This window comes from Delphinus delphis, chromosome 3 (genome assembly GCF_949987515.2).
Source record: "Delphinus delphis chromosome 3, mDelDel1.2, whole genome shotgun sequence".
Lineage (NCBI taxonomy): Eukaryota > Metazoa > Chordata > Mammalia > Artiodactyla > Delphinidae > Delphinus > Delphinus delphis.
In genome coordinates this window covers 62,687,068-62,711,108 of record NC_082685.1, presented here as the reverse complement: position 1 = coordinate 62,711,108, position 24,041 = coordinate 62,687,068, and the positions used below count along the sequence as shown (strand labels likewise).

At 53.0% G+C, this 24,041-nt stretch overlaps 1 protein-coding gene across 1 annotated transcript in view; it reads right to left on the bottom strand.

Annotated features, from left to right (window-relative positions):
* The window catches only part of FSTL4 (follistatin like 4), a 431,462-nt gene that overhangs the window by 139,086 nt on the left and 268,335 nt on the right, over positions 1 to 24,041 (bottom strand). Inside the window, exons 4-5 of the mRNA XM_060006937.1 lie at positions 8,384 to 8,577; positions 4,729 to 4,852 (exon numbers count right to left, since the gene is read on the bottom strand). Of these exons, the coding sequence (XP_059862920.1) occupies positions 4,729 to 4,852; positions 8,384 to 8,577 (318 nt within the window). The remainder of the gene's footprint in view (positions 1 to 4,728; positions 4,853 to 8,383; positions 8,578 to 24,041) is intronic.

Here is a 24,041-nt window from a genome sequence, read left to right as displayed (position 1 = left end):
CTAAAGCAATATTAACAAGCAAAAAAGCATTCAGATGGCACACTGACATTGGCTTCAGGGGCACTGAAACTCACATGGAAACTTTCTGGAGCCCCTCTCTCCACTGGAGGTGAGGAGAAAGTCCTGGCAGGGGGTAGTGAGACTCACAGCACCTTCTGATACCAGTTTCCAGTTCCTCCCTCCAGTGGCCACTCCAATTTAGCTGTTTTATGCCCTTGAGCAAATGAGGGACCAAGAGAGGGAATCTGTTTTTTTTGCCCCTTGATTTGCAAGTCCTGCATGAGGCATCACACATGTTGGGGTTGGGGAGTCGTCACACTAATGGTCTTAGCATCCGCCAACACTGACACCAGCACGCAGGTTACTCCTGCTCTCCAAACTCAAGAGACAAATATTCTCAGATAAAACTTCTGATAAACCCCATGCTATCTGAAACGTTGCTATTCACTATCCCAAACTAAGGAAATGAACAGAGTAGGATAAAATGGTATCCTTACCGGCTGAATTTCCTGTCTGAACTCACGCTACATGGATAAAGAGCCGGACAGATTTGGGGGAGGGATGGTTGCCGTTGTTTTAACATCACAGGGTGGCTGTGAGGGCTGACTAAGATAACGTGTCTGGCATGGCGTCTGGCCTGGGCGGGCATTATTCATTCCAGAAGATAACGACGTGCGAGGTGAAGCCGTAACCATCCTTTCATTACGCAGAAACAATGGCAGAAAAACAGCTGTAAATTCGCCAAGTGACCACCTCCTCTGTTTTACAGAGTTGCCCTGATACAGAGGTATTGCAGTAATCAGATTAAATCACTGTTTTCCTTCCTGCTTGCCTGGAGCTGAGGGAGGGCATCTGACTCTCACACAGTCAGCTCCCTGCAGTCCCCCTGACACGGGTATTCCTCCTGGACACTGTGCACCTGTGATCCCAGATGTTAACACGGGAAGCCCTTTATCCTGCACCGCGAGCTGCGCAAACCCTTCCTTGGCATGCAGCACATTGCTCTCATAGGAAAAGGACAAGTATTTTTCTAAAAAGCAGAAGGAACTTGCAATGAATTCAAAGTGAGAGAAAAATCCTCGTTTAAAGTAACATGTTTTTCCCATGCTCCCAACCCAGGCACTCAGAAAAGTGCAAAAACATGCGTTATGAGAAAGATTTTTAAGCGAGCAACTTTTAGATCTACTTATCGAGATGAACAGACAGGCTGGCATGCACCATGCTTACCAGCAATCCTGGGGCCTGGGTCTCTGTCTCATAGCAGGGACGGGAGGTTCTGAGGCTTGTTAGGGATGGGGAGGGAGGAGTGGGGAGGAAGGGTGGGGGACACGTGCGGAGGGGACACTGTGTCTTTAGTTCCGAGATCAGCCTGTGATTTGGAAAGCCAAAAGCAACCTGAAGAGAACGTTTGGATGATAAACAGAGGAAGAGAGGGAGGCCACCCTCCTATTCCACTGCCATCACTGTACAGACATGGGTGATTTGCAGCCTTCCCACCTTCTGACAGAAAGAGGCTGACCTGACTTCCAAGGCTAAGGGATCTGTCCTCTGCCCTCCTCAGGGGAGGGTCACCTGTTCTGCAAAGCCAGGAGGAAGGTGCAGCCCCATCATGAACCCGTTCAACTGAGTGCGGCAGCCAGCAGCCCTAGGGTCCCTGGCATTGCCCTCAGCCATCCGTAGACAATGGCAAACACCGGCCCAGCCTGGGCTACGCCAGCTGCACGAGAAGACGCGATTTAGGAGATCCACCCGCAACACCAAAAACTCATAAGTACAACCCACTTCTCCAGGGAAAACTCCCCTAGACCCATCCCTTAATAGAGCGGCCGAGTCTGTGCCAGGAGTCACCCCACAGACCCTGCCCTGCCTGGTACTCAAGGATCCTGGCAAAATAGAGACTAAAAAATACAAGTTTAAAGCCTCAACTTTTGCCAGACTGTCAGCGGCAGTTTTGAAAATTAAACCCAAGATGTTGCTGCTGAAATGTTTCAGATATTACTTTCCGAGTTTGAGGGAGATTTCTTTAATGCCTATTGATTTCTGGTTAAAAAGTTGTACCTATATGTCTCATTTCAATTTCCTAGTTAACATTCACTGAACCATAAATCCATTCCCAGAGCAATGGGAATTTAGAGTTCTTGTGACTTTGAAAGACCATTGATCCCGTGCGCTCCGAGTGGCTGACTGTGAGGCCTCTGTGGCAGGGTCCACTCGTGCTGCAGCTTCCTTAACGGCTGCGAGTTTACGTTTTTTTGCATATCTGTTATTTGGGTTGGGCTGTGATGAATGGTTTGGCTGCCCGGTTCAAAACAAGTCCAAGGCGACAGCAGAATCTAATTTGCTTTAAAAACGGTGATTATAAAGCTTTTCAAATAATAATCCAGGAATGAGGGAAACAGACAGCACATTGCTGTGCATGGGACATATGGCTGGAGGTGAAGCAAGGACTTCCCTCCTCTTCCACAGGCAGCTCCGCTCACAATGACCTTCACTAGGGAGGCCAGGGGGGGCTTCTCTTTCATCAGGGGTAACAGGGATGCTGCCATTTCCTTGAAAGTAGAGCCCTTAGCTCCTATTTGGTCCCAGACCAATTCCCATGGAGCGGGCTCATGCGCTAGAGGCTTCTGGGGCACCGGGTACCAGGACGTTGCCTAAGCAGTGCCCTTCTCTGCCTAACGATGCCATCGTGGGACATCTGAGTGCGATGCTCAGTGTATCCCCCAAGTCCTTGAAGTCCAGCCTTGGCCCCCAGCTCTTAAAAGGCACTGATCTTTTTCGTTACAGTTCCTTTTTCAGAGGGGCTTGAGCGCACAAGGCACTGTCTCAGAGCTGCCCCCAGAGAGCATGCTGCTGCTTCCCTGACGTGGAGGGCGGCTCACCCTGCCATCTGCCCCGACATCTACTCTCTTTCTGTTCACGTCCTGTGGGAATAGCATCATCAAGAGGGGAAGTTGGATGGAGAGAAGCTTGCGGGAGGTGGATGCTGAGGACAGGAGGGGAGGGAGGGTCTCGTCCAGCGTGTGCAGGGCAGTGCCTAACAATGGGCTCTCCAGAGGGGAAAGAGCACCCTCGCCCTTTTGCAGCATCTGTGTAGGTGTAGATTTCTGTGTTGTAAATACTCCTACTATGGCCGATTTAAAGCTACCAACCATTTCACTGTTTGCCTTGCAAAAGTCCTGAAAAAATCTAAGAATCGTCTCACGAGCTAGGTCTCTGGAGTTGCTGATACTTCCAGACATTCTAAAATTTAGAGATTTATTTCATGGAATAAGCTCCTCAATCCACAAAGCAAACCCCTCCCACAGCAGATTGAGCCTACAGTCATTCACACCTTATTATGAACCACCAGATGCAGATATGGGTTTTAGCCGTGGGCAGGAAGGAGGAAGTTGGGGAGCCACACCTAGTCACCGTGTATCAAGCAGAGCCCGGGAACTGGGGGTTGGACTCTGGGCCTTGGTAACAGGGACGTCGTGGACTGGAAAGGCACCGCCTGCGACAAGCTCAGGGACATTTCCCACGGGGAAGAATCGCACTCATTTTTCTCCTCTTAGGTCACATGAGTACCTCTTCTATCTGCCACAAGAGCTCTTCCTGCCAACAGATCACAAGGATTTTCAGGCCTTGTGAATGTTTGGAATAGCACACAGAGATGTCCACGAAGCAGGAATACCTTCCTGGAAAATGGAACTCCAGGTACAGGCTGGGGCCGGGGCCGAGGATGCCAGGACCTGTGGCTCAGGGTACTCAGGGCACCCTGGGGATCTCATCCCTGCTCCCCCAGTTCCAGGGCCTGCAGTTAGGAGCCGTGAGCTTGCAGGTCACGTCCAAGGGCGCCTCACACAGGGCACACACATTACCTGCTTTAAGCAGAGCCTGAATGCTGTCTGTCGTACAGGGACTTCAACTCTTTGGGGCCAAGAATGTCCCCTCTTGTCTCGGGTTAGGGCCCCCGCATCACCCTTTCCTCTCCTCTCCTGGTGAGCTTGTCTGCAGTTACCTGGGGCTCCTTCTTGCATCTCGCATCTCTTGGAAGCCCTGTTCCAGCCCCAGCTACGGCTGGCGTGAGGTCATGTCTTGGGGCAGCACCTCAGGGAGAAGACCTGTGTCCTTCAGCTGCCCTACCCACTTGCCATATGTACTAGCGACCCCACAAAGGGTCCACTCCGGGCACCTCCTCCATTTTCAGGTAGCGCACCCCCTGTCTCTTCTTCTCCAGGGATTCCCCTGCCTGTCATCAACCAGGACCCTTGCTCTTCATCATCCTCCACAGTGACTGTTCCCTCTCCTGCCTGGCCAAGCCTCCAGCACCCTCCTGCAGGGTTTACCCCCAGGTAGGGTTCCCTGATGGGGCCAGGCCACTGCCTGGGGAGAACCCTAACATCTGCTTCCCCCATGTGCAGTCACAGAATCCCCTAGCGATGTGAGGCAGTGCCCTCCTAACCGTGCTCACGTCGCAGTCCCGGGTCCCTCAAACAATAGCAACAGCGCGAAGCAACTTTATCCAAAAGGAGCAGAGCGAGTCCCCCCCCCCCCCCCCCCCCCGATCCCTACCGTCCTTACTTGTCCCTTAAAGCTCAGGCTTGTTGCAAAACAAATTCAACTGCTTTCACGTATAGAAGAAGCCAATCTTGGAAACAACCAAGGACAGACTCCAGGCCCCTGACACCATTTTGGAGCAGGAATGTCTGTTTGCCCACTGCGAGCCCCGACTGGGGCCTGACTTACGGAAGGCTGTGTAGAACTCATGGAGGGTCAGGAGGCCGTCTTTGTTGTCGTCATCAAATCGGAGGAGGTCGCCTGGTGAGCACCCCAGGAAGTCCTCTTCCAGGCCCTGCTCCTTCAGCATGTGCTGCAGGTGAGAAAGGGAGCAAGGCTAGAACCGGGAGTGAGCTCAGAGCTGTGGGCACTGCTGGAAAATGGCTCAGGCCAAGTGGGTGGGGCTGTGCTCACCAGCCTGTGTGTGTGTGTGTGTTCGTGTGTGTGTGTGTGTGTGTGTGTGTGTGTGTGTGTGTGTGTGTGTGTGTGTGTGTGTGTGTGTGTTCGTGTGGGGACTCCAGCAACAGCTCGGTGGGCCATGAGGAGCACCAAAATCTCTTTGGTATTGTCTCGTTTGATTCTCTCATTTTATAGATGAGACAACTGAGGCTCAGAGAGGGAAGGGACTTTCCCAAGGTCACCCAGTGATTGGGGCCGACTCGGGATTAGCATTCAGGTCTGTCTTCTCCCTGCCTGGGCAAACAGACCCCAGACAGTCTGAGGTGGGAAGGATCCTGTGGTCACCCGATCTACCCCTTCACGTTGTAGATGGGGAAACAGGGAAGAGAAGGGGCCTGATCAAATACGCCCAGCAAACAGTGGCCGAACTCAGTGGCTCCCAGCTATGTAGAGGTGGAAGGTCACTGCTCCATCAGTGTTCCCCTCGCTGCCTCCACCAGCCCACTCCAATCTCAGGGCAGCACATCCTAGCCACAGCACTCCCCCCAGGAAGGGGAAACTGCCGTTCTACTGACCTAGGCTTGGGCCCCCGTCTCTGCCTGCCCTGTCTTGCCAGGAACACAAACCACTACCCTTAGGATTCTGTCACGGGGACCACGGGGGAGCCCCTGTGAACTCCTCTCTGGATGTGGCCTGGGCCACAGGGCAGAGGTCTCCCCAGCATGACCAGTCACCTTTTGGCATGTGTGTCTGGAACTAGAGTCTTGCAAGGAAAATGCTCAGAAGGACATCTCAGAAGAAAGAAAATGATTTTATTTTTGTGGGGAGAGGGGAACGGAGGCCTTTCCTCTTTATTTAACGGTCTCAGCTGGGCCTGCTATGTTAAATGCAATTTAATGTGATAATGTTAAAAAAATGACCCTTCACCCAGCAAGTAAGAGTGTTCGATACAAGGGCGATCAACCGTAACGCCCGAAATCAATCTTCCAAAGATGGAAATTTCCCTTTGTCTATTTCTGTATTGGAAGTTGATTAACTTTTCATAGGACTGACAAGTTTTTCCCGGACGCCTCTGATTCAGTGTCAAGGAAAGGCCCATTTCAGCTGGCCCCTGCGCGGCAGATTTATGAAATGTACTTTAAACACATTAAATTTTAAAGAGGAAATCATAGTCCAATTACCATGCTTGTTAATGGCTTCAGGTGCCTCGGGGCATGTCTCTGCCGGGTTAGAGCAATGCACCCAGGAAGGTTCTGTTTACCTGGCAGCTACCGGGAGCCACGTGGGCCTGGGGCACCAAGAGCCCACAGCCGCCTCTGTTAAATAAGGAGAAAACGCCTGCCCTCCGGGCTCCCCGCACAGCCTGTACTGCGGGGAATCGAATCGCCAGATGGCTCTTCTCACGGGTAACCGTAACTAACAGGACCTGGGCTCTCCCCAGAGCGGCGTGGGTCACCTGTGGGTCCCTGGCCCCGCCCCTTGGGCTCTTAGCCATAGCTGGGGGCTGAGTGTTGCTGGAAGTGGCGACATGCAGGCTGGCATGTGCCTGGGAGGCCTCCCGGGGTGCGGGCCGTGGATGGACTTGCACAGGCTGCCAGGTGTGGGTGAGCAGGGGCGGGTCTGCAAACGCCTTAGGATCTGTGTTTCCCCACACACTCCCTGGAAGCAGGCTCTGGACTGGCTGGACTTGAGAAGGGGACCCTGCGTGGGGAAGCGTCTGGATAACTGCTCTGTACTCAGATTTTATGGGCACCTGTCATCCCCACAGACTTGGAGAGGAGCAGGTGGAGCCTGTGGTGGGAGCCCTCCCCCCAGGGAGCCCCCTGTACCGTGAGGAGAGCAGGTCCACTCACCACCCCCCCGCCCCCCCGGCCCCCGGGTTTCGTCTTAGTTCACCATGTTCTAGGTAGTACACACTCTGCATGCAAGTCTCCTGATTTCCTGGAGCTGCTTCCTCATCTAAAAATACTCGGGAAGGGAGGATAACACTAGCACCTACCACACAGCAAAGGGTGGCTGAAAGGTTTAAGGAGGAAATAGTAACAACAATAAAGGTGATGCTGACGAAGTGATGCTGACGGCTGTCACTTACTGAGAATGTGCCGCGTGCTGGGCACTAGGCTGAGAACTTCACGTCTTAGCTCATCTAACCCTCCTGAGGACCCTGCGACAGTCACAGACAAGGAACGAGGCACAGAGAGGCGAAGTTGTCTGCCTAGACCCACTAGGTCCCTGTAAATGCTGGAGCTGGACCTGGACTCAGGCAGTCTGACCGTGAAGTCTGCGTTCGTAGCTATTCTACCCCCGAGTGAGGAACACATCTGTGTTGGGCACATCACAAGTAAAGGGTCTTGCTTAGTGCCGAGCCCACAGTGGGTGCTCTGTAAATGTCAGGACCCTCCCTAGCCTGGTCCTTCCTGGTGACCTGGCCACAGCTTTGATGAGGTCATTGCTGTGCCTTGTGAAGGATTTCTTTAAAGTAGCATCAAAGGTGGGGACTCATCCTATTACCTGTCCTCTGGTGGGGGGCACTCTGTGGTCTCTGGGGCAGAGCTGCTAGGCCCTCCCACCCTTCCTGGGGAGGCTGACCTCGTCCTCCCTCCATATCTTTGCCCCTCGTGTGGCTCCAGGGCCCCAGGCCCTCAGAGACAAACAAGCAGAGTAGGAGCAGGAACTCAGGCCCTCGGGGCCACCCAGCCTGCCTTTCTGCCACCAGCACCCAACAGGTCCACCCTGCAGCTGGCCTGCCTGGTGCCCTAGGTTGCTCCTTCCTCGCTTCTTTTTGCTGCAGATGCTCCAGGCCCTTGTACCACCTTGTAGCTGGACAGAGGGACACGCGTGCTGTGTCTGGGAGGGAGGCCCCATCCAAGTGTTTTCTCAAAGGGAAGAGCAGTGTTTGGGGGTGGCCACAGGGCTTCCCGCAAGCCAGCAGGCTGGGGTGCGGGCTACTGATTCCTGGATACCGCAAAGGGCGAGGTCCTAGCGGAGAGGACGTGGGGACACCCAGGTCACAGCTCCAGAAGTGTTTGGTGGGAACCAAACCTGCTTCCTTTGAACCTCTCTGCTGAGGAAAGCAAAGGACTCAGGAAGAAAAGACTTACTTCCTAATGAAAACCTCAGAGCCCAGCCGGTGTGCAGTGTATGTTTCACCAGCTAGCTGAGAGTGCCTCAGAGCTTGTTTGTAAATATTTGCTGACGGTGGCTGGTGGGAAGGAGACACTGACATCGTTCTGTTTGTCAGATATTCTCAAGAGGCGTTAAACACAAGCTCTCCGACTCCCGGGAGGTGGCTTTCTCTTGCAGGAGCAAGGCCTCCTTGGCATCCCATTTACAGAGACGGTTACAAATGACTCTCCCCATGTGGATCTCCCAGTTCTCTTCCTTCACACGCGGAATGGAAAACTGGATTCCTCCGTGATGCAATTTCACCGAATGCCGTACCCACCTGGGCCAGTTCAGAGCGGCTGAGGTGGCCGTCCCCGTCTACATCCAAGTCCTTAAACAGAGATTCCACCGGGAGCCGCTTCTGGGAAGCAGGGTCTTGTCTGCTGTCCCCTTCATGGAGTGGCTGCAGGCGGGTCTGCAGCGCCAGGAGGGCCTTCTTCAGGCGGGCGTAGTCGGCCATGGTGCATGGGTTACCTGGAAGAGAAGATGGGGTTATTGCAGCCAGACTCCTCCCCCGGTCTCGAGAAGACCCCCGTCCACCCCACCCATCGGCAGTTGCTGGGCATTCACTATGTGCAGCGCAGGGTGTTACCGGAGTGCGTGAGACCTATTCGTCCGTCCGTCCACCAGTCCATCCCATAAATATTTATGGAGCAGTGCATACATGCTACACATGATGCAAATGCTGGAAGGAGCCTGTTTGTTCATCTCGCAAATGTTTATTGAGCACCTACTACAGCCAGACACAGAGTGTTTGCCAGACGGAATGGGGAGATCCGTCCAGGGGAAGTCCCAGCACAGCCCCACAGCGGCTTTAGGAAAGCCGCCCCGATTCCATTTTGTAATAGCTCATCTTTGCCTTAATCCTACCTTAAAGGCTGCTTTGGAATCCTTGGTCTCATAGATTAGCGAGTTCCAGTTAACAGGACTAATAAGCCCTGCTTAAGTTCATTAGGTACACTCCCAGGGCTGGATTACTTCAAAACGAACATGAGTACACAAGCCTACGACCAAGACACAAAAGGCAGCTTTTACAAAATTAAAACCAGAGCGCACAGCCCGTTGCTCTTAGGCCTTTTATCATGGCCATGCTTGGTCCACAGCATCCGAACCACACAGTGTTTTGGCAAATGAGGCCTGTGACGCACTGTGACATGACATAGTTTATCTCGCTGGCAACAGGCCATGAGGATGCTCCCCGCACAGGGCTGCACCGTGAGTGCAGGCTGCTGGTTGTTAGCGAACGGGAGAGCCTCTCTGGCCCCACTTCCCCACCTCCCAGGATGGAATATGTACTCCAGCACCTGGCTTTGCTGAGCCCTGGAGCGTGGGTGTGCACTCCTCCTCATCCAGTCCAGGGTGAAGCCAGTGCCCTGCTGGGAAGGGAGTGTCTGGGGCCTGGGGCTCGTCCCCTTAATTCCAAGGCCAGTTTAGGGCACCAGGTCATAGCTCAGGGGTGCTGGAGCGCACTGGATCTGGAGTCCACCGGGTTTGAGTCCCAGCTCTGTGGCTGCCTGTGTGTGTACCTTGCACAAGGTGCCTCAGTGATTTCATCTGTGAAGTGGGGAGAGCAGTGCCTCCCACACAGGGCTGTTAGGAGGGTTAAATAAGATACGCACATAAAAGGCACAGCAGCCGTTTGGCACCAAGTAAGGGCTCATAAAATGATAGCTACTCTCCCCCTTGTCATTACTGGAACCACATTTGCCAAAGAGCAACAAACAGGGGAGCTGCCTGGTGGGGAGAGTGCTGGTGGGGAAGTCTGTCTGTTTCTCTCCCTGCCTCCCTAGACAAGCCTGGATGGTCCAATCACTTTCTTGTGCTTGTTTGTGTTTCTAGATTTTCTTCCAATTTGGGTCAATTGATTCTTGTCAGAAACAGATACCTGTTACTCTCCTCCTGCATGTTTATTTAGAAAAAAATCAATTGCTGTGTTCAATATAATCAAATCTATTTGCTCTCTAGAGGTTTCTATGCTCTGACAAGAACAACTCACCCACCCCTCTTTGGCCTTGTAGGGTATCCATTCCTGGGAGCTCATAGGGCCCCTGGTTGGCAAACCCGATTCTCAAGTCTGTACGGCGTTGAGAATTGTGGCCGTGTCCCACGACCACACACTCACGCCCAGGGGAGTACGTGGCGGCCTGCTGGGCTCTGCTTCCTGAGCCTGGACAAAGGTCAGTCTGGGGAAAGTAGAGGAAGAGCTTTGCTCAAATCCTGGCCTCCAGCCTCCAAGAGGGTGAAACTAGTCCTGGCAAATGGATAGAAGCTGGATGCGGTATCTGAGTAGAGAGAGAAGCTTTGGTGGAGACGGCAGTGGAAGTCTCTGTGGGGGGATCTGCAGGGACCTGCACTGGAGGGCCTGTCGGGCTTTCCTGGGGACAGGCATTCATGCCCAGATGCTGGGAAGCTAGTGCACACAGCGGATGGCTATGGGGGTGATAGGAGGCTTGACTCAGAAATGCTAGCGCACAGTTAGCCTCCAGAAAAACACACTACAGCAGGGCCACCTGAAGGACGGGCCGGGCCAGGTCAGATGGGGAGAGATGTTTCATCCTTGCAGGTCCTCCCAACCCTCCAATCTTCTTCACAGACCCTGGTGGGGCACAGATCTCCTCTGAGCTGCCTGCTGCCCTAGGCCAGGGGTCCGAAGCTAGACAGCACCTCCCACTCCGGCAGGCCAGGGAAACCTTCAAGGTGGGTTCTGTCAGGTGGGTTCTGTCAGGTGGGCTCCCCAGGCTCTTCCCCTCTTATCACATCCCTACAGTTCACTGTCAGTTCACAGTGGCTTCTCCACCCTGGCAGCTGCCCAGCACATGAATCCCGGTCAGGAAGGTATGTACATGTCTAGAAATCAACTTGGGGGAAAGAGGTGGTGGCGCCCAGTCTCCAGGGCCAGCTCCCTGAGCCCCTGGTCTGGCCTCCTGCTAGGGCTCATGCCAGCCATGCCCTCCCATCCTTTTACCAGCATTTACTCATAAACTCTGTGCCCAATACTGGGGAGCACTTTGAGGATACGATGGAGCTTCCCATCCTGGGCATCAAGGGTGCCCGTGGAGGGAGAGCTAACGAGGCCGGGGTGAAGGAAGTCTCCCTAAGGACGGGACCTGCAGGATGAGGGATCTGTGGGCAAAGGACGCAGAGGGGAGGGAATGCCAGGTCACAGGGACTGCAGGTGCAGGAGCTGGCGGCACAGAGGAAGCTGGTGTGGCTGAGCCGGAGTGAGGCGGGGATGGGGGCACAGACAAGGCTGGACGGACGTGTGGAGCTGGCGTCGGATGCCAAGACCGGCAGAGCACACTTTGCCAAACTTCCCGTGGCTTCTTTCCTTTACTGAGGGCCTCACTGTGCCTGGATGCTGCTGGGCGTGGGGGTCCTGGGATAAACTGAGCTGCTCCTGGAAGACGATTTGAAATCCTTCTTTATCCCAGGAGCACTTGCACTTTACATGAGTTTCAACCTGGAATAATTAAATCATTGGCCCAATGTTCCTGAGCTCCTCTAATATCCCTATAGCTCTGGGCGACCACGAGCACCAGAAGAAAGACACCCTAATGGTGTCACTTTAGATTCCAAAATTCAACCTCTTTCAAGACTTCTGCTGCTTCATCTCCAGCAAGGACTGCCCTCTCAAAAGCCTTCCCTTTTGGTTTCCAGGATGAGTTTACCAAATCCCAGGTTTAGTTTTTTCATTCAAAACACCCCCTGGTCACACTGTGGGGTCAGACGGAGCAGCTCACCAAGGTGGAGCGTGGGCGTCTGTAAAGGTTCCCACCCTGCTGTCAGTTTTAAACCTTTGTCTTATTGTAAAAGAAACACACGTCCATCAAAACAACAACAACAACAAAACACTTGGAAAGTGCAGATAAGTATAAAGAAAGAAAATAAGTTACCCATAATCCCCTTCCCAGAGGCTGGCCAGAGGTGAAGCCAGGCCCTCTGCACAGGTGACCCTGACTGTGAGCCGTTTAAACCAGTGGAGCCCTGGCTGGCCTTGTGTGTCGCACGGGGCCTGAGGCCCGGCCCACAGAGCCCCTGTTTTCAGATCTTCCTCTTCCCTTACTCAATTTGGGCAAGAGCTTCAATACCCAAGGGTTGGGTCTTTCTCAGTATCATGCGGGTCATCGCTGCCCGCTCACCCAGCAAGTCCACCGGGGACTTGAGGAGGTAGGGGTGTGGAGGGAGAAACAATCTTAATAGCACCTGCCACACGAATGTGCTGCTTGGGGTTGGTGTTTACTGCTCCCTCCAATGTTCTTTTATTTTTCTTTATATAGCAGGTCTTTGTTAGTTATCTATTTTATGCACATCAGTGTATACATGTCAATCCCCATCTCTCGATTCATCCCACCCCCACCCCCACACCGCTTTCCCCCCTTTGTGTTCAGAAGTTTGTTCTCTACATCTGTGTCTCTATTTCTGCCTTGCAAACCAGTTCACCAAAAAAACCCCCCCATTTTTCTAGGTTCCCCATATATGTGTTAATATACGATATTTGTTTTCTCTTTCTGACTTACTTCACTCTGTATGACTGTCTGTAGATCCATCCATGTCTCAGAAAATCTACAAACAATAAATGCTGGAGAGGGTGTGGAGAAAAGGGAACCCTCTTGCACTGTTGGTGGGAATGTAAATTGGTACAGCCACTACAGAGAACAGTATGGAGGTTCCTTAAAAAATGAAATATAGAATTACCATATGACCCAGCAATCCCATTACTGGGCATATACCCAGAGAAAATAGTAATTCAAAAAGACACATGCACACCAATGTTCACTGCAGCACTATTTACAATAGCTAGGTCACGGAAGCAAGCTAAATGCCCATCGACAGACGAATGGATAAAGAAGATGTGGTACATATATACAATGGGATATTCCTCCAATGTTCTTTACCCAAACCTCTGCCCGGCTTACTCTTCACTGTATATTGGCCACTGCAGAAACATCACCCAATCTAAACTAGCACCCCCAGCTTCATAATTCTCTGTGCCCCACATGTCTGGGGTGGGCCTGGGTCCCAGGGACGGACCCTGCCCCTTTGGAGGGCAGGTCTCTGGAGGGGATACAGCAGAGGCTTGGGGACCACAACACCCCTCCCGGGTGCCCCCGCGGGGGCTGACCATGATGATGGTGAGAATGGCCGTGCCCAGCCTGTCCTGGGAGCCCTGAGCCTGGGCCTCCGTGGCCTAGCCTGCAGTACGGTCAACTTCCTTACTATTGATCCAGGGTGGGTGGGTGGGAGGGACTTCCAGAGAGGACTCTGGAGAGGAGGACGTTTGTATATGATATTGAGGCCTGTGACTTGAATGAGCTCACCTGGAGCTGCCCAGCTGGGACATTAGGGGAACTGCTTCATGAGTAGGCAGACTAACATAATTTGTACATGCTTGGAAAGTCATTTAAGTGTTTCCTCTGTGTCTTGGTGTTTTCAAGGAAAAGAAAAATTTGTGTCATTATAATATGGGGATTTTGGGGTCTCTTTGTGACTTAGGCTAGGTCAAAGCCTTTGAGTGAGGCTTGGAGAGTCCCAGGGAAGACCCCTCCAGGCCCATAAACTCACTGTGCCTGACTGCAGCCGATGCTGGCCTGCTGGGTACCTTCTTGCGTGCTTTCTCCTCTCCTCTTCTTTCCCCTTTCTCTGGGGCCCAGCTCAGCCCCCTCCTGCGCACATACAGAACCACTGTCGTCCATCCATCTTCTTACTCTCTGCCCTGTACATATGGTCTGTTTTTGTGTGTGTGTGAGGCTTGTCCTCTGTCTTAGTTTGGCCTCCTGCTTAGCAGCCCCTGCAACTAGGATAGAGGGTGAGCAGTATATTTGGAGATGATCCCAAGAAGTGCAGGGAGGAAGGAGGAAGTGAGACTGGGGACAGGGAAAGACAGTGGCAACCAGGGCTCAGTCCACAGGACCTTGCAGAGACGGTGCTGAGTACACCTCGGAGCTGCTCCACCGAGGTGCCGGGGGCAGGGTGCTCTTCTACCAACTTCCGGCCCTCCTGGGCTGAGGGCTGCTCCTGGGGGCATTACCCCCACCCCAATCCAGCACTTGTGGACTCAGCTCATGCGTGAGGCCAGAAAGTGCCCTCAGGCTGAGGATGAGGTTGGAAGCTATTTACAGGTGTCACGGGGACTGATCACCCGAAGCTGCACGGAATCTCTGGGTTGACTGCGGGAATCTGGATGGGGTGCTATCAGCGTCGGCTACATCCCTCTGTGGGGCTGCAAGTTCCAAGCTGGTGGGGCTGGCCTGGATAGTCACACGCACAGTGGGACAGTGTTAAATGCTTGTGAATGTGGTTGAGTCCTGCGGCTCTAGGCAGACTCTCTCCTCAAGAAGCTAGGGTGACAGGACCACTGTGTAACAACCTTAGCTGGGGTCCTCAGGTAGAGACAGCCTTCATCACAGGCTGCCACACCTGACACCAACTCCACTAATGACAGTCGTTGCAAGGCTGGAAGGAGCACTAGACGGGGAGGCAGGAGAACATCTGGTTCTGTTTTTGAGCAGCTGTGGGACCCTTGGAAAGGCATCCACCCCTGCCCTTCTTGCATCCACTTCCTACCTTAGAATGGGGGCAATAACAGCCCTTGACCACCTTACAGGGTCCTTTTACGTAAAACTAAATATAAACAGACTTTGCCATGTCTGAGTGGTCAGCCAGCCCCGAAGGCTTCTCTGCATGAGATGGGCTCAAGGCCCTGTGTGAGCCGGGGCCTGGTGCATCTGTCTTTGTCCCCTTCACTGATGCCCAGCGCCTGGCACAGGTGGCCACAAAATCAGTGAAGACTTCTTCACTCCCTTCCCCTCCCCACGAACATTTCTGCTCTAGGGCCTTTCACGGAGGGAGGCTTGTGTCCCGGCCAGCCTGGCAGTGATGAGAATCCCCAACAGGCCCTTGGAAGGGCCCAGCCACCCTCCGCTGGCTGGGGTGCCCCCTGTGCCGCAGCGCTGGCCTCGGGCTTCCTGCCAGCATGTGTGTGCGCAGGGCCCCTCCTGCTCACAGACCGGGCCTGTTTTGGCAGATAAAATATTGATCAGCCCGCTGAGGAGCCCAGAGTGTGATCCTATTTTCATGTCAGAACTTGGTAATGAACTACATTTATCAAGCCCGTTCTCCACGAGAAAGGTCAGCCGCAGATCTGGCTAAGTTGTTATGACACCTCATTAATCTAGTTCCCTCAATAACTGTCCCTCTTTGAAGATTCTAATGTTCTCCCATTCCAGCCACAGTCCTTCCACTCCGAGGGAGATTATTATAGCAGGAGCACAGGCACATCCGCATTTAATTTTTTGAGCAAAGAGAGATAGGAAGCAGGTAGCAGCTTCTGGAATTAAACGTCTATCACAGGCACGCTTTCTATTGCAAAACAAAGGGAAGTAAGAGAGACATTGAGAATATTCTATCAGCCACATGCGCCCCTGCCAGCCTGGGCCTCAAAGGGGCGGTCTTCACTCTGTGGCAGGCAAAGCTTCCGGTCCCCGGTGTGGGAGGGGCTGGTGGCTCCAGAGTTGAGGAAAGGGGGGTTGCACAGGGTGGGCAAGGTGGGAGGCAACAGCCAGGAAGCAGGACGCTCAGATTCTAACCGAGAGGGAGACAGGCCATATGGTCGAGGCCCCGGACAGGCCCAGGTCCCAGATTCCGGGGGGGCCTGGAGACCCGTGGCACCAGGAAGGGAGGTGGTGCGGGAGACTGCGGAGGGGCCGTCTCTGCCTGCCACCCTCTCCGACATCCCCCCGCCCCCCGTCTTCTCTGTCGCTGCCCTTTCCCTAGGCTTCACTCTCTGTTATTCATGCACTGTTGGTGTCAGGCTGCCCCATCAGATGGGGGCCCCTGGAGGCCAGGGCCCTGCCTTGTTGCAGGTGTGACGCCAGCACCTGGCCCACGCGCCTGCCTGCAGAAGGTGCTCATTAAATGCCTGCTGACTGGATGAAGGTGGAATCTTGGTGGAGTGCCGCTACAGCCCTGCCCTGAGGAGGGGACAATCCCGGCCACCCTGAGCCACAGTGACTGAGGTCTGGAACTCCGGAGAGGGCTGGGGGCCGTGTCATCACCCATCAGATCAGTTCCTGGTTGGAGGGGGGCGTGAGATGCACGTGTGGTGGGGCATCTGCAGTGAGTGTGTGTACGTGTAGCTGTGCTCACTGCCGGGGGCATGGGCCCTACCTCGCTAGTAGGGGCACCCCAAAACGTGCGACAGGGCCCCACAGAGTTGCGCATGGCCAGGCGGGGGGCGGGGAGAGCCACAGAGGGGATGCTGCCCTGCTGGACACGGGGTCACGTGGAAGATGTCTCCTCCGAGCCCCTGCGGGGACACACATGGCTCTTCGGGACCTGCCTCTGGAGAGGAGGAGGATGAGAGGGTCTGTCCTCTGGTTCTGCCACTGCTGGTCACGACATCCTGGACAGCCCTGTGAAAAGGCCAGGCGGGGGGCAGGGGGGGGCTAGGCTCGGATCAGCAGCCCAGGTGGGGAGGCCTGAGGGGGAATCTGGCCACCGCACAACTTCGGCAAAGGCCTGGTTCCATACCAGGGCTCTAATCAGTAACTGCGCACAGAGCTGACCCTGGGGACCCTCTGAGCTCCCAGGGAGAACTTTATACACAGGCAGAATTGGGGGGTCGGGGTGAGGGGGATCCTGAGGCCCCTGTGAAGACCCCAGCCCCCAGCGGCCTCCAGGGTGCTGGCTCTTCTCTCACCAGGGCAGCCCTGCACTTCAGAAGTCCCCTGCAAACCCCAAATTTATGAGAGAGGGGACTGCAGGACAGGGGTTACTTGATATCATGAAGAACTCCTCTGCCATTAGCAGAAGCCATCCCACTTGGGCATGGGTGTGAGCTAAGGAGCTGGAGGATGGGAAGGAAGGAAGTGCTGCGGGGGGGCCGGTGGGTCGTGCTCTGAGATGCCCACTTGTGGGGGAAGGGCAGCTCCCTTCCCGAGCCGCACAGCAGCCAGCCATGCCCTCGAGCCACACCCTCTGAACTCCAGTCCTCCTCGACCTGGCAGGGTGGCCCAGCCCCTAGGCTCAGATCCAGAGACCCTCACCTGGGAGAACCCCCAGAAGGGTCCAGGGGAGAGACTGGATGTGGCCACAACCTCTTGGTGGCTGTTGGGTCCGCTCATGGGTAGGCTCTGCCCCGAGCCCCACCCAAACACCAGCAGTTCTCACATTGTCCCCAGATGGCCTGACAAGTAATGTCACTGCTGCAGGCAAAGCTGGGATCTTCACCACCAAAGCAAAAACTCAGCTTAATCGTCTGGCACCAACATCACAGCTGAACATGGTTGTGTTACATGGGCCTCCACTGCAATGTGTCATTCGGAAGTCTATTTTGAAACCGCTAAGCTGTGCAAAGAGCAAGAAGCATTTTACTTCCTGGTCTAATTTATGAGCCGCCATAACTTTACTGGAGTTTAGTTTAAGAGGAACAGATGTTTAACTTGATGTAAATGCATGAACGTTAACAATCTTTCTGCTGCCATTTCTGGGACAATTCAATTAACAATAAATGCCAAAACCAATGGGTTTATCTTTAGGATATGTTTTCACTAATACGATGTACTTTTACTGATGGTGTTGACCAAGCCACAAAATTCTGAAAATCCCTGGCGCTTGTTAAGCACACACGACACGGCCTCCTCACAATCCCCAAACAGACACAAATAGTTGTACTCAAAGTCACTCCACCTGGTGACTCCCTGCTGGCTGTCCCCTGGGGCCCGTAACTTCTGAGCAGATGGGTCACTACTGCCACACTCAGGCCCCCTGGGAGGTGTTTGCGCCATGGCCTGAGCTGCGTGTGATTCCTGGCTACTCCCACTACCTGTCAGAAAGCGGCCTGGAGATCTGCTTCCAGGTGCCCCTTCCTGGAAGGTCCTCTCTTCAGATCTGACTTTTCTCCCAAGGTCCGGCTCTAAGGAGGTGCTCTGTCTGCTCCAAGCCACACACTCTCATCCTGTCTTCGTCTCTGCCCGTCTCCTCTGAGACTGTGCTCCAACACCTTTGCATCTCCTGCGTGAGTGTCTTCAGTCTCTTAGAGAACTGGCCGTGCGGACTGCAGTGGACACCGTCATGGGCCACGAGGGCACCGGCGAGTTGCTGCCTGCCCTTGGTTCGGCGTGCTGGGCCAGCCTCCCACCACACCATCACTCTGGGCTCCAGCTGGCTCCCCTCCTCACGCACTAGTCTCAACCCCAGAACCAACGGCAGGCCCGCCCACCACTCATTCATTAGCAGCCCCTCATTGGCCCAGACCCCAAAGAGGGCCTAGCGTCAGGTTGGCCAACTGTCCGTGCTCAGGGTCCTCTGCTCTTTGCCCTGGCCTGTGCTATTTGTCATCCCAGCTTCTTTGGAATGTTCTGGGTTGAAGGTACAGGACCCACTTTGGGCCCACAATAGGATCTGCACATCTAAGGCTCCACGTGGCCTCCTGCCCTGCTTGGCCCAACACACGTGCCACGCAGACCACGCACCTTCTTCCGCAGCTGCTGCACCAGAGCCGATCAAGGCTGCTCAGACGCTGGGTGGAAGTAAACACCTCCACCTGCACCCGAGTTCTCGGACAAAACCTCATCTCAGTTTTCGACCCAGCATCAGGCCATTTAAATGAACAAAGCCACCCAGAGCTTTGCTAGACAAATGGTACATTTGCTCATCAGTGCCTGGTTCAGTTGATGTTGCCATACGATCTGCTCTTTGACATTTACAGTCCTCTCTTCTACTCCTATTAGAGAAAGCAAAATCGGTTGGAGTCCAAGGAGAGGGATCCACATACACTGTTTATGGTTGATGGGCACACCTGTCAGGTGGCCCCAGAGTGAAAGAGTAATGTTTGAAAACTTGAATAAATGCTAAAGCCCTCCTGGCATTAAGAACTTTAGTTTTTACTCTTGTGTTTGTGGGAACCTCACACAACTAGGTTCCCTACCAAGTGAGTCATGCTTTCTAGAAGGAGGACACTGACTCCTTACAGACTCCAATCCCCCACTTTCAGGCCCCTGCCTGCTCCCCACCTGCCCTCACCCACACTAAGAGGAGAAGCAGTAGTGCCGGACCAGAGGACGGCCAGCAGTGGGGAAGCTGGAGTGCGTGAGGGGGAAGAGAGTGGGCACCAGCCCACTTGCTGTGATTCCATCAATTTTGTTCCTGAGAATTGCTGGGAGGCTTCCCAAACACCTAACCAAAGGGCAGGGTCCTGCTACTGAGGCTGCAAAAGTTTAGTTCCTCAGGGGTCAGATTGTCCAGAAAATGTTACTGCTTTGAGCTTTCAGCTGCCCTGTTTTTTTTTTCCCAACAATTTTATTGGAGTATAATTGCTTTACAATGGTGTGTTAGTTTCTGCTTTATAACAAAGTGAATCAGTTATACATATACATATACCCCCATATCCCCTCCCTCTTGCGTCTCCCTCCCACCCTCCCCATCCCACCCCTCTAGGTGGTCACAGAGCACCGAGCTGATCTCCCTGTGCTATGCGGCTGCTTCCCACTAGCTATCTATTTTACGTTTGGTAGCGTATATATGTCCATGCCACTCTCTCACTTTGTCACAGCTTACCCATCCCCCTCCCCGTGTCCTCAAGTCCATTCTCTAGTAGGTCTGCGTCTTTATTCCCGTCTTGCCTCTAGGTTCTTCATGACCATTTTTTAATTTTTTTTTAGATTCCATATATATGTGTTAGCATACGGTATTTGTTTTTCTCTGACTTACTTCACTCTGTATGACAGATTCTAGGTCCATCCACCTCACTACACATAACTCAATTTTGTTTCCTTTTATGGCTGAGTAATATTCCATTGTATATATGTGCCACATCTTCTTTATCCATTCATCTGCTGATGGACACTTAGGTTGCTTCCATGTCTTGACTATTGTAAATAGAGCTGCAATGAACATTGTGGTACATGACTCTTTTTGAATTATGGTCTTCTCAGGGTATATGCCCAGTAGTGAGATTGCTGGGTCGTACGGTAGTTCTATTTTTAGTTTTTTAAGGAACCTCCATACTGTTCTCCGTAGTGGCTGTATCAATTTACATTCCCACCAACAGTGTAGGAGGGTGACCTTTTCTCCACATCCTCTCCAGCATTTATTGTTTGTAGATTTTAATGATGGCCATTCTGACCAGGGTGAGATGATATCGCATTGTAGTTTTGATTTGCAGTTCTCTACACCGTGGTCTTTGAGCGGCCACTGAGCTGAGGGGGACCTCGGCCAGAGATGTGGTAGGGTCTGAGGCCGCTGTGGGCTCAGTGAGTGGTGGGGACAAGGTCTCCTGGTCCCAGAGTGAGGCTTACATTCAGGCAAAATGAACACTTTGCTCTGTGTGGAGTCACAGCACGGGAGAGGCATTCTACACACCCTCTCAAGAAGGGTGGTGCTGTTCCCAGGATGCGTTTTGGAATTCCATGTGGGTGTTTCTGGTTATCACGATGATTGGTGGGGGCCCTAGTAGCACTTAATGCGGGGGCAGCAGGGACCTTAGGGATCCTGCTCTCTGTAGCACAGTACTGCCCAACAAACATTTGCTGGGCTGGCATCTTGTACAAGTTTTCAAATGTCACAGTGGACAGTCATGGAGTGAAAGATCCAGCTACTATTCTCCGATTACTAGGTTCTAACACCTAACATGGTGTTACACAAAAAGTATCTCCCCCCCGCCAGGGTCTGGCAAGGATTTTCCAAGGAGGCACCTATGCGGTACATTGTAAATTTGGTTTACAACTTTATCACAGATTGTCCACTATTTTGGAGGATCACCCCTCCACACACAACGTCACTTGAGTCCTCAAACTGTCAACCTAACACGCCTGTCACAGGCTCCATCTGCAGCCATGGCGTTCGCAGGATCCACGTGCCAGGGCTGACGTCGGACCACTGCGAGTTGGTGTGTGTAGCTGGTGTCCAGTCACATACTGAAAGGCACGTTGTATGCCCACGACGTTTCTTGTATTTCTCCTTTATATCCCAGGTTTGGTTAAGACACGTATTCATTCAAGATAATACAGGGATGTTACAGAATACTTGCTGTGAAAAGGTGGCTTTGGGTCTGACAGGCTTAAAGGCAAGTCACCTATGTGAACAACTAAAATCTGTTTTTTTCCCCCAACGTTTTTATTGTGGTGAGGCACACACAGTATAAAATTTATCATTTTAACCATTTTTAAGTGTACAGCTCGGTGATATTCAGAATATTGTGCGACTCTCACCACCACCCATCTCCAAAACTCTTTCCATATGTAAAACTGAAACTTTGTTCCCATTAAACAACAGTCCCTCATTCCTCCTCCCTCAGCCCCTGCAACCACCATTCTTTTTTCTGTCTCTATGACTTCGACTCCTCTGAGTATCTCAAATAAGTGGAATCATACAGTACTTGTCTTTTTGTGACTGGCTTCTTTAACTTCACGTAATGTCCTCAAGATTCATCCATGTTGTAGGATGTGTCAGAACTTCCTTCCTTTTTAAGGCTGAATATATTCCATTGTACGTATACACCACATTTTGCTTATCCGTTCATCTGTTGCTGGACGCTGACTTGCTTCCCGGTTTTAGCTACTGCGAATAATGCTGCTATGAACATGGGTGTATAAATGTCTCTTCAACACCCTGCTTTCAGTTCTTTTGGATAAACAGTCAGAAGTGGAATTTGGATATGATTCCAGAAGTAGGATTGCTGGATCATAGGGTAGTTGTATTTGAGGGACCTCCATACTCTTTTCCACAACAGCTGCACCATTTGACATTGCCACTACCAGTTCCCAAGGGTTCTAATTTCTCCACATCCTTGCTAACATTTATTATTTTCTGTTTTACTGTTAGTAGCCATCCTAATGGCTGTGAGGTAGGGGCCTTACTTCTTTTGACACTCCTTGGTTCTGGGATTTTAAAGGACAGTGGGAACAGTGCAGGAGTGTACCTGAGTGTGTGTGTGCAGCCCCATGGCTACGCCGTGTACACGTGTACCTGTGTGCAAGCCCAGCCCGCAAAGGCCAAGCACAGGGAGGCAGAGGGTGCAGGGCCACACCTTGGGCTGTGGAGCTGTCTGGCCCTAGGAAGGAGGCTAGCAGCAGCCCCTGAGGACCGGGCTTCATCTGTGTGTCCACACCGCTGGGGATGAAGGGCCCCGCATGGGCACCACCAGGGGGCAGGGACCTGCCTCCCTCCTCCTTTCTCCAGAACTGGGCTCTTTTCTTCTGGGATGCCCCCTGGGCAGGGACTGTGCACTCTGGGCCCACAGGTGAAGAGACTGGGATGGGGAGTATTCTGAGCCCATGTCTCACATGCCTGGCGTGGCCCGTGGTGTTTTTCTCTCCTCCGTGTTGTCTGGGGGTGTTTGCGCAGATGCAGTAATCCTCAGCTTCTGAGTAAGCCAGAGAGCCACTGGCTTTTAAGACAGCAAGCAGAGATGCTCCTTCTCTGGCCTGTGGGGTGTGTGGACTGCAAATCAGTGCCATTGAACTAGGGTCTCCAGGAAAGAACTGCCCAGACGGGAATGGGGTCCCCCTTTCCTCCAGCAGAAGCTTAGCTGGGCTCGTGGGGACATTTACTTTAGAAGGAAAAGTATTAGAGGAAAACTGCCTGAGAATGTTCTCAGAAGCCAGGGTCTGCTCTAAGCTGGGGATTCATGTCTTTATGTGGCCTTGGCAGGAAGTGGCATTTCAGAGAGAATTACCTGAACAGAGGTTTTTAGACCCGAGATGACTTGGAGAAGTTTCTTGAGGTTTGAAGATTTATCTGAACCTCTCTGACTTGTATGATTGACAGTAAATCCCGGGTCAAAACAACAGCTTTTCGAGGATAGCTTTGGAGTATTTTCAGTGCTTGAGCTGCCGGAGGAGAAACAGAAGGCTCTCCCTCTACGCATCTACACCTCTGTTCTGGAGATTATCCACACCGGAAACCTATCAAAATGCAGGCAGCCTGCGGAGAGAGCCCCAGAAACTTGTCTCTATGAGAGTCAGCTCCAGGCTGGATGTGTCTGAGCTGACGGGCTGGCCACAGCGGTCCTGGCTCCGTGTCCAGACCCAGAGCCTGGCAACGAGGAGCCGGGGCCGACAGTGAAGGAGGGGGGCAGTGGGACTGAAGAGGAGTCCGGGGTACGGCTCCTCTGCTGCTCAGAAAGTCCCTCCCCTCCAGCAAATTGAGTTATTCCAGACACACCTCAGCCGCATTACCGTCTGCTCTGTTCGCTTCCCAAACACCGCTGTGGGATTTGCCGATGCGCTGACTCTCCTTAGATTCACACGCTGGGAAGTTGCCTGGCCTGCTCCTTGCTCGCCTTCATCATAAGGTCTCCCATCCCAAGAACGGCCTCCCCGTTGCCTTATCTGGGACGAAAATGGATTCAGGAGTTTTAAGAGGGCTCAGCACCCACAGGAGATGGGCGTGACAGGGACCTTCCAGGATTCTCCTAAGGACGATGCATACAGCCCGGAGCACACCTGGGGGTGGAGCAAGGGAGGCCAGTGCCCCACAGCTCAATGCTCTTCACACCTGAAGCTGTAGCAGGTGCCCTGTGTGCATGCCCGCGGAGGGGGTGCAGCCTGCATGTGACACAGGACTAGTGCTCTGTGCCCCAGCCTCAGGGGACGCTCACCTGCCTTCCTTTGAGTTGGGCTTTGAAAAAGGTGGGTAAAAATTTCATAAAGAACTTTCCATGGAGAAGGGCAAATCTGAGAAACCACCTGGTGAGGCTCAAAACCCAGCACTTAATGATGCTAATGGCCCCTAGTAAAAATGGGAGCCATCGATCAAATAAGCTTATCCTACTCTTGCCTTGATTTGTGTTTTTCCCACTACTGGTGCTGCTTAATGAGTCTAGTGTCCTGGTGAGATTTTCAAGAGCGTGGGGATGAGATGCTCTTTCACTTTTTTTGTAGGCCCTCGGCATGCCACCCAGGGCCAGGTGCACAGAGGACACTGGATAAAAAGTCCTT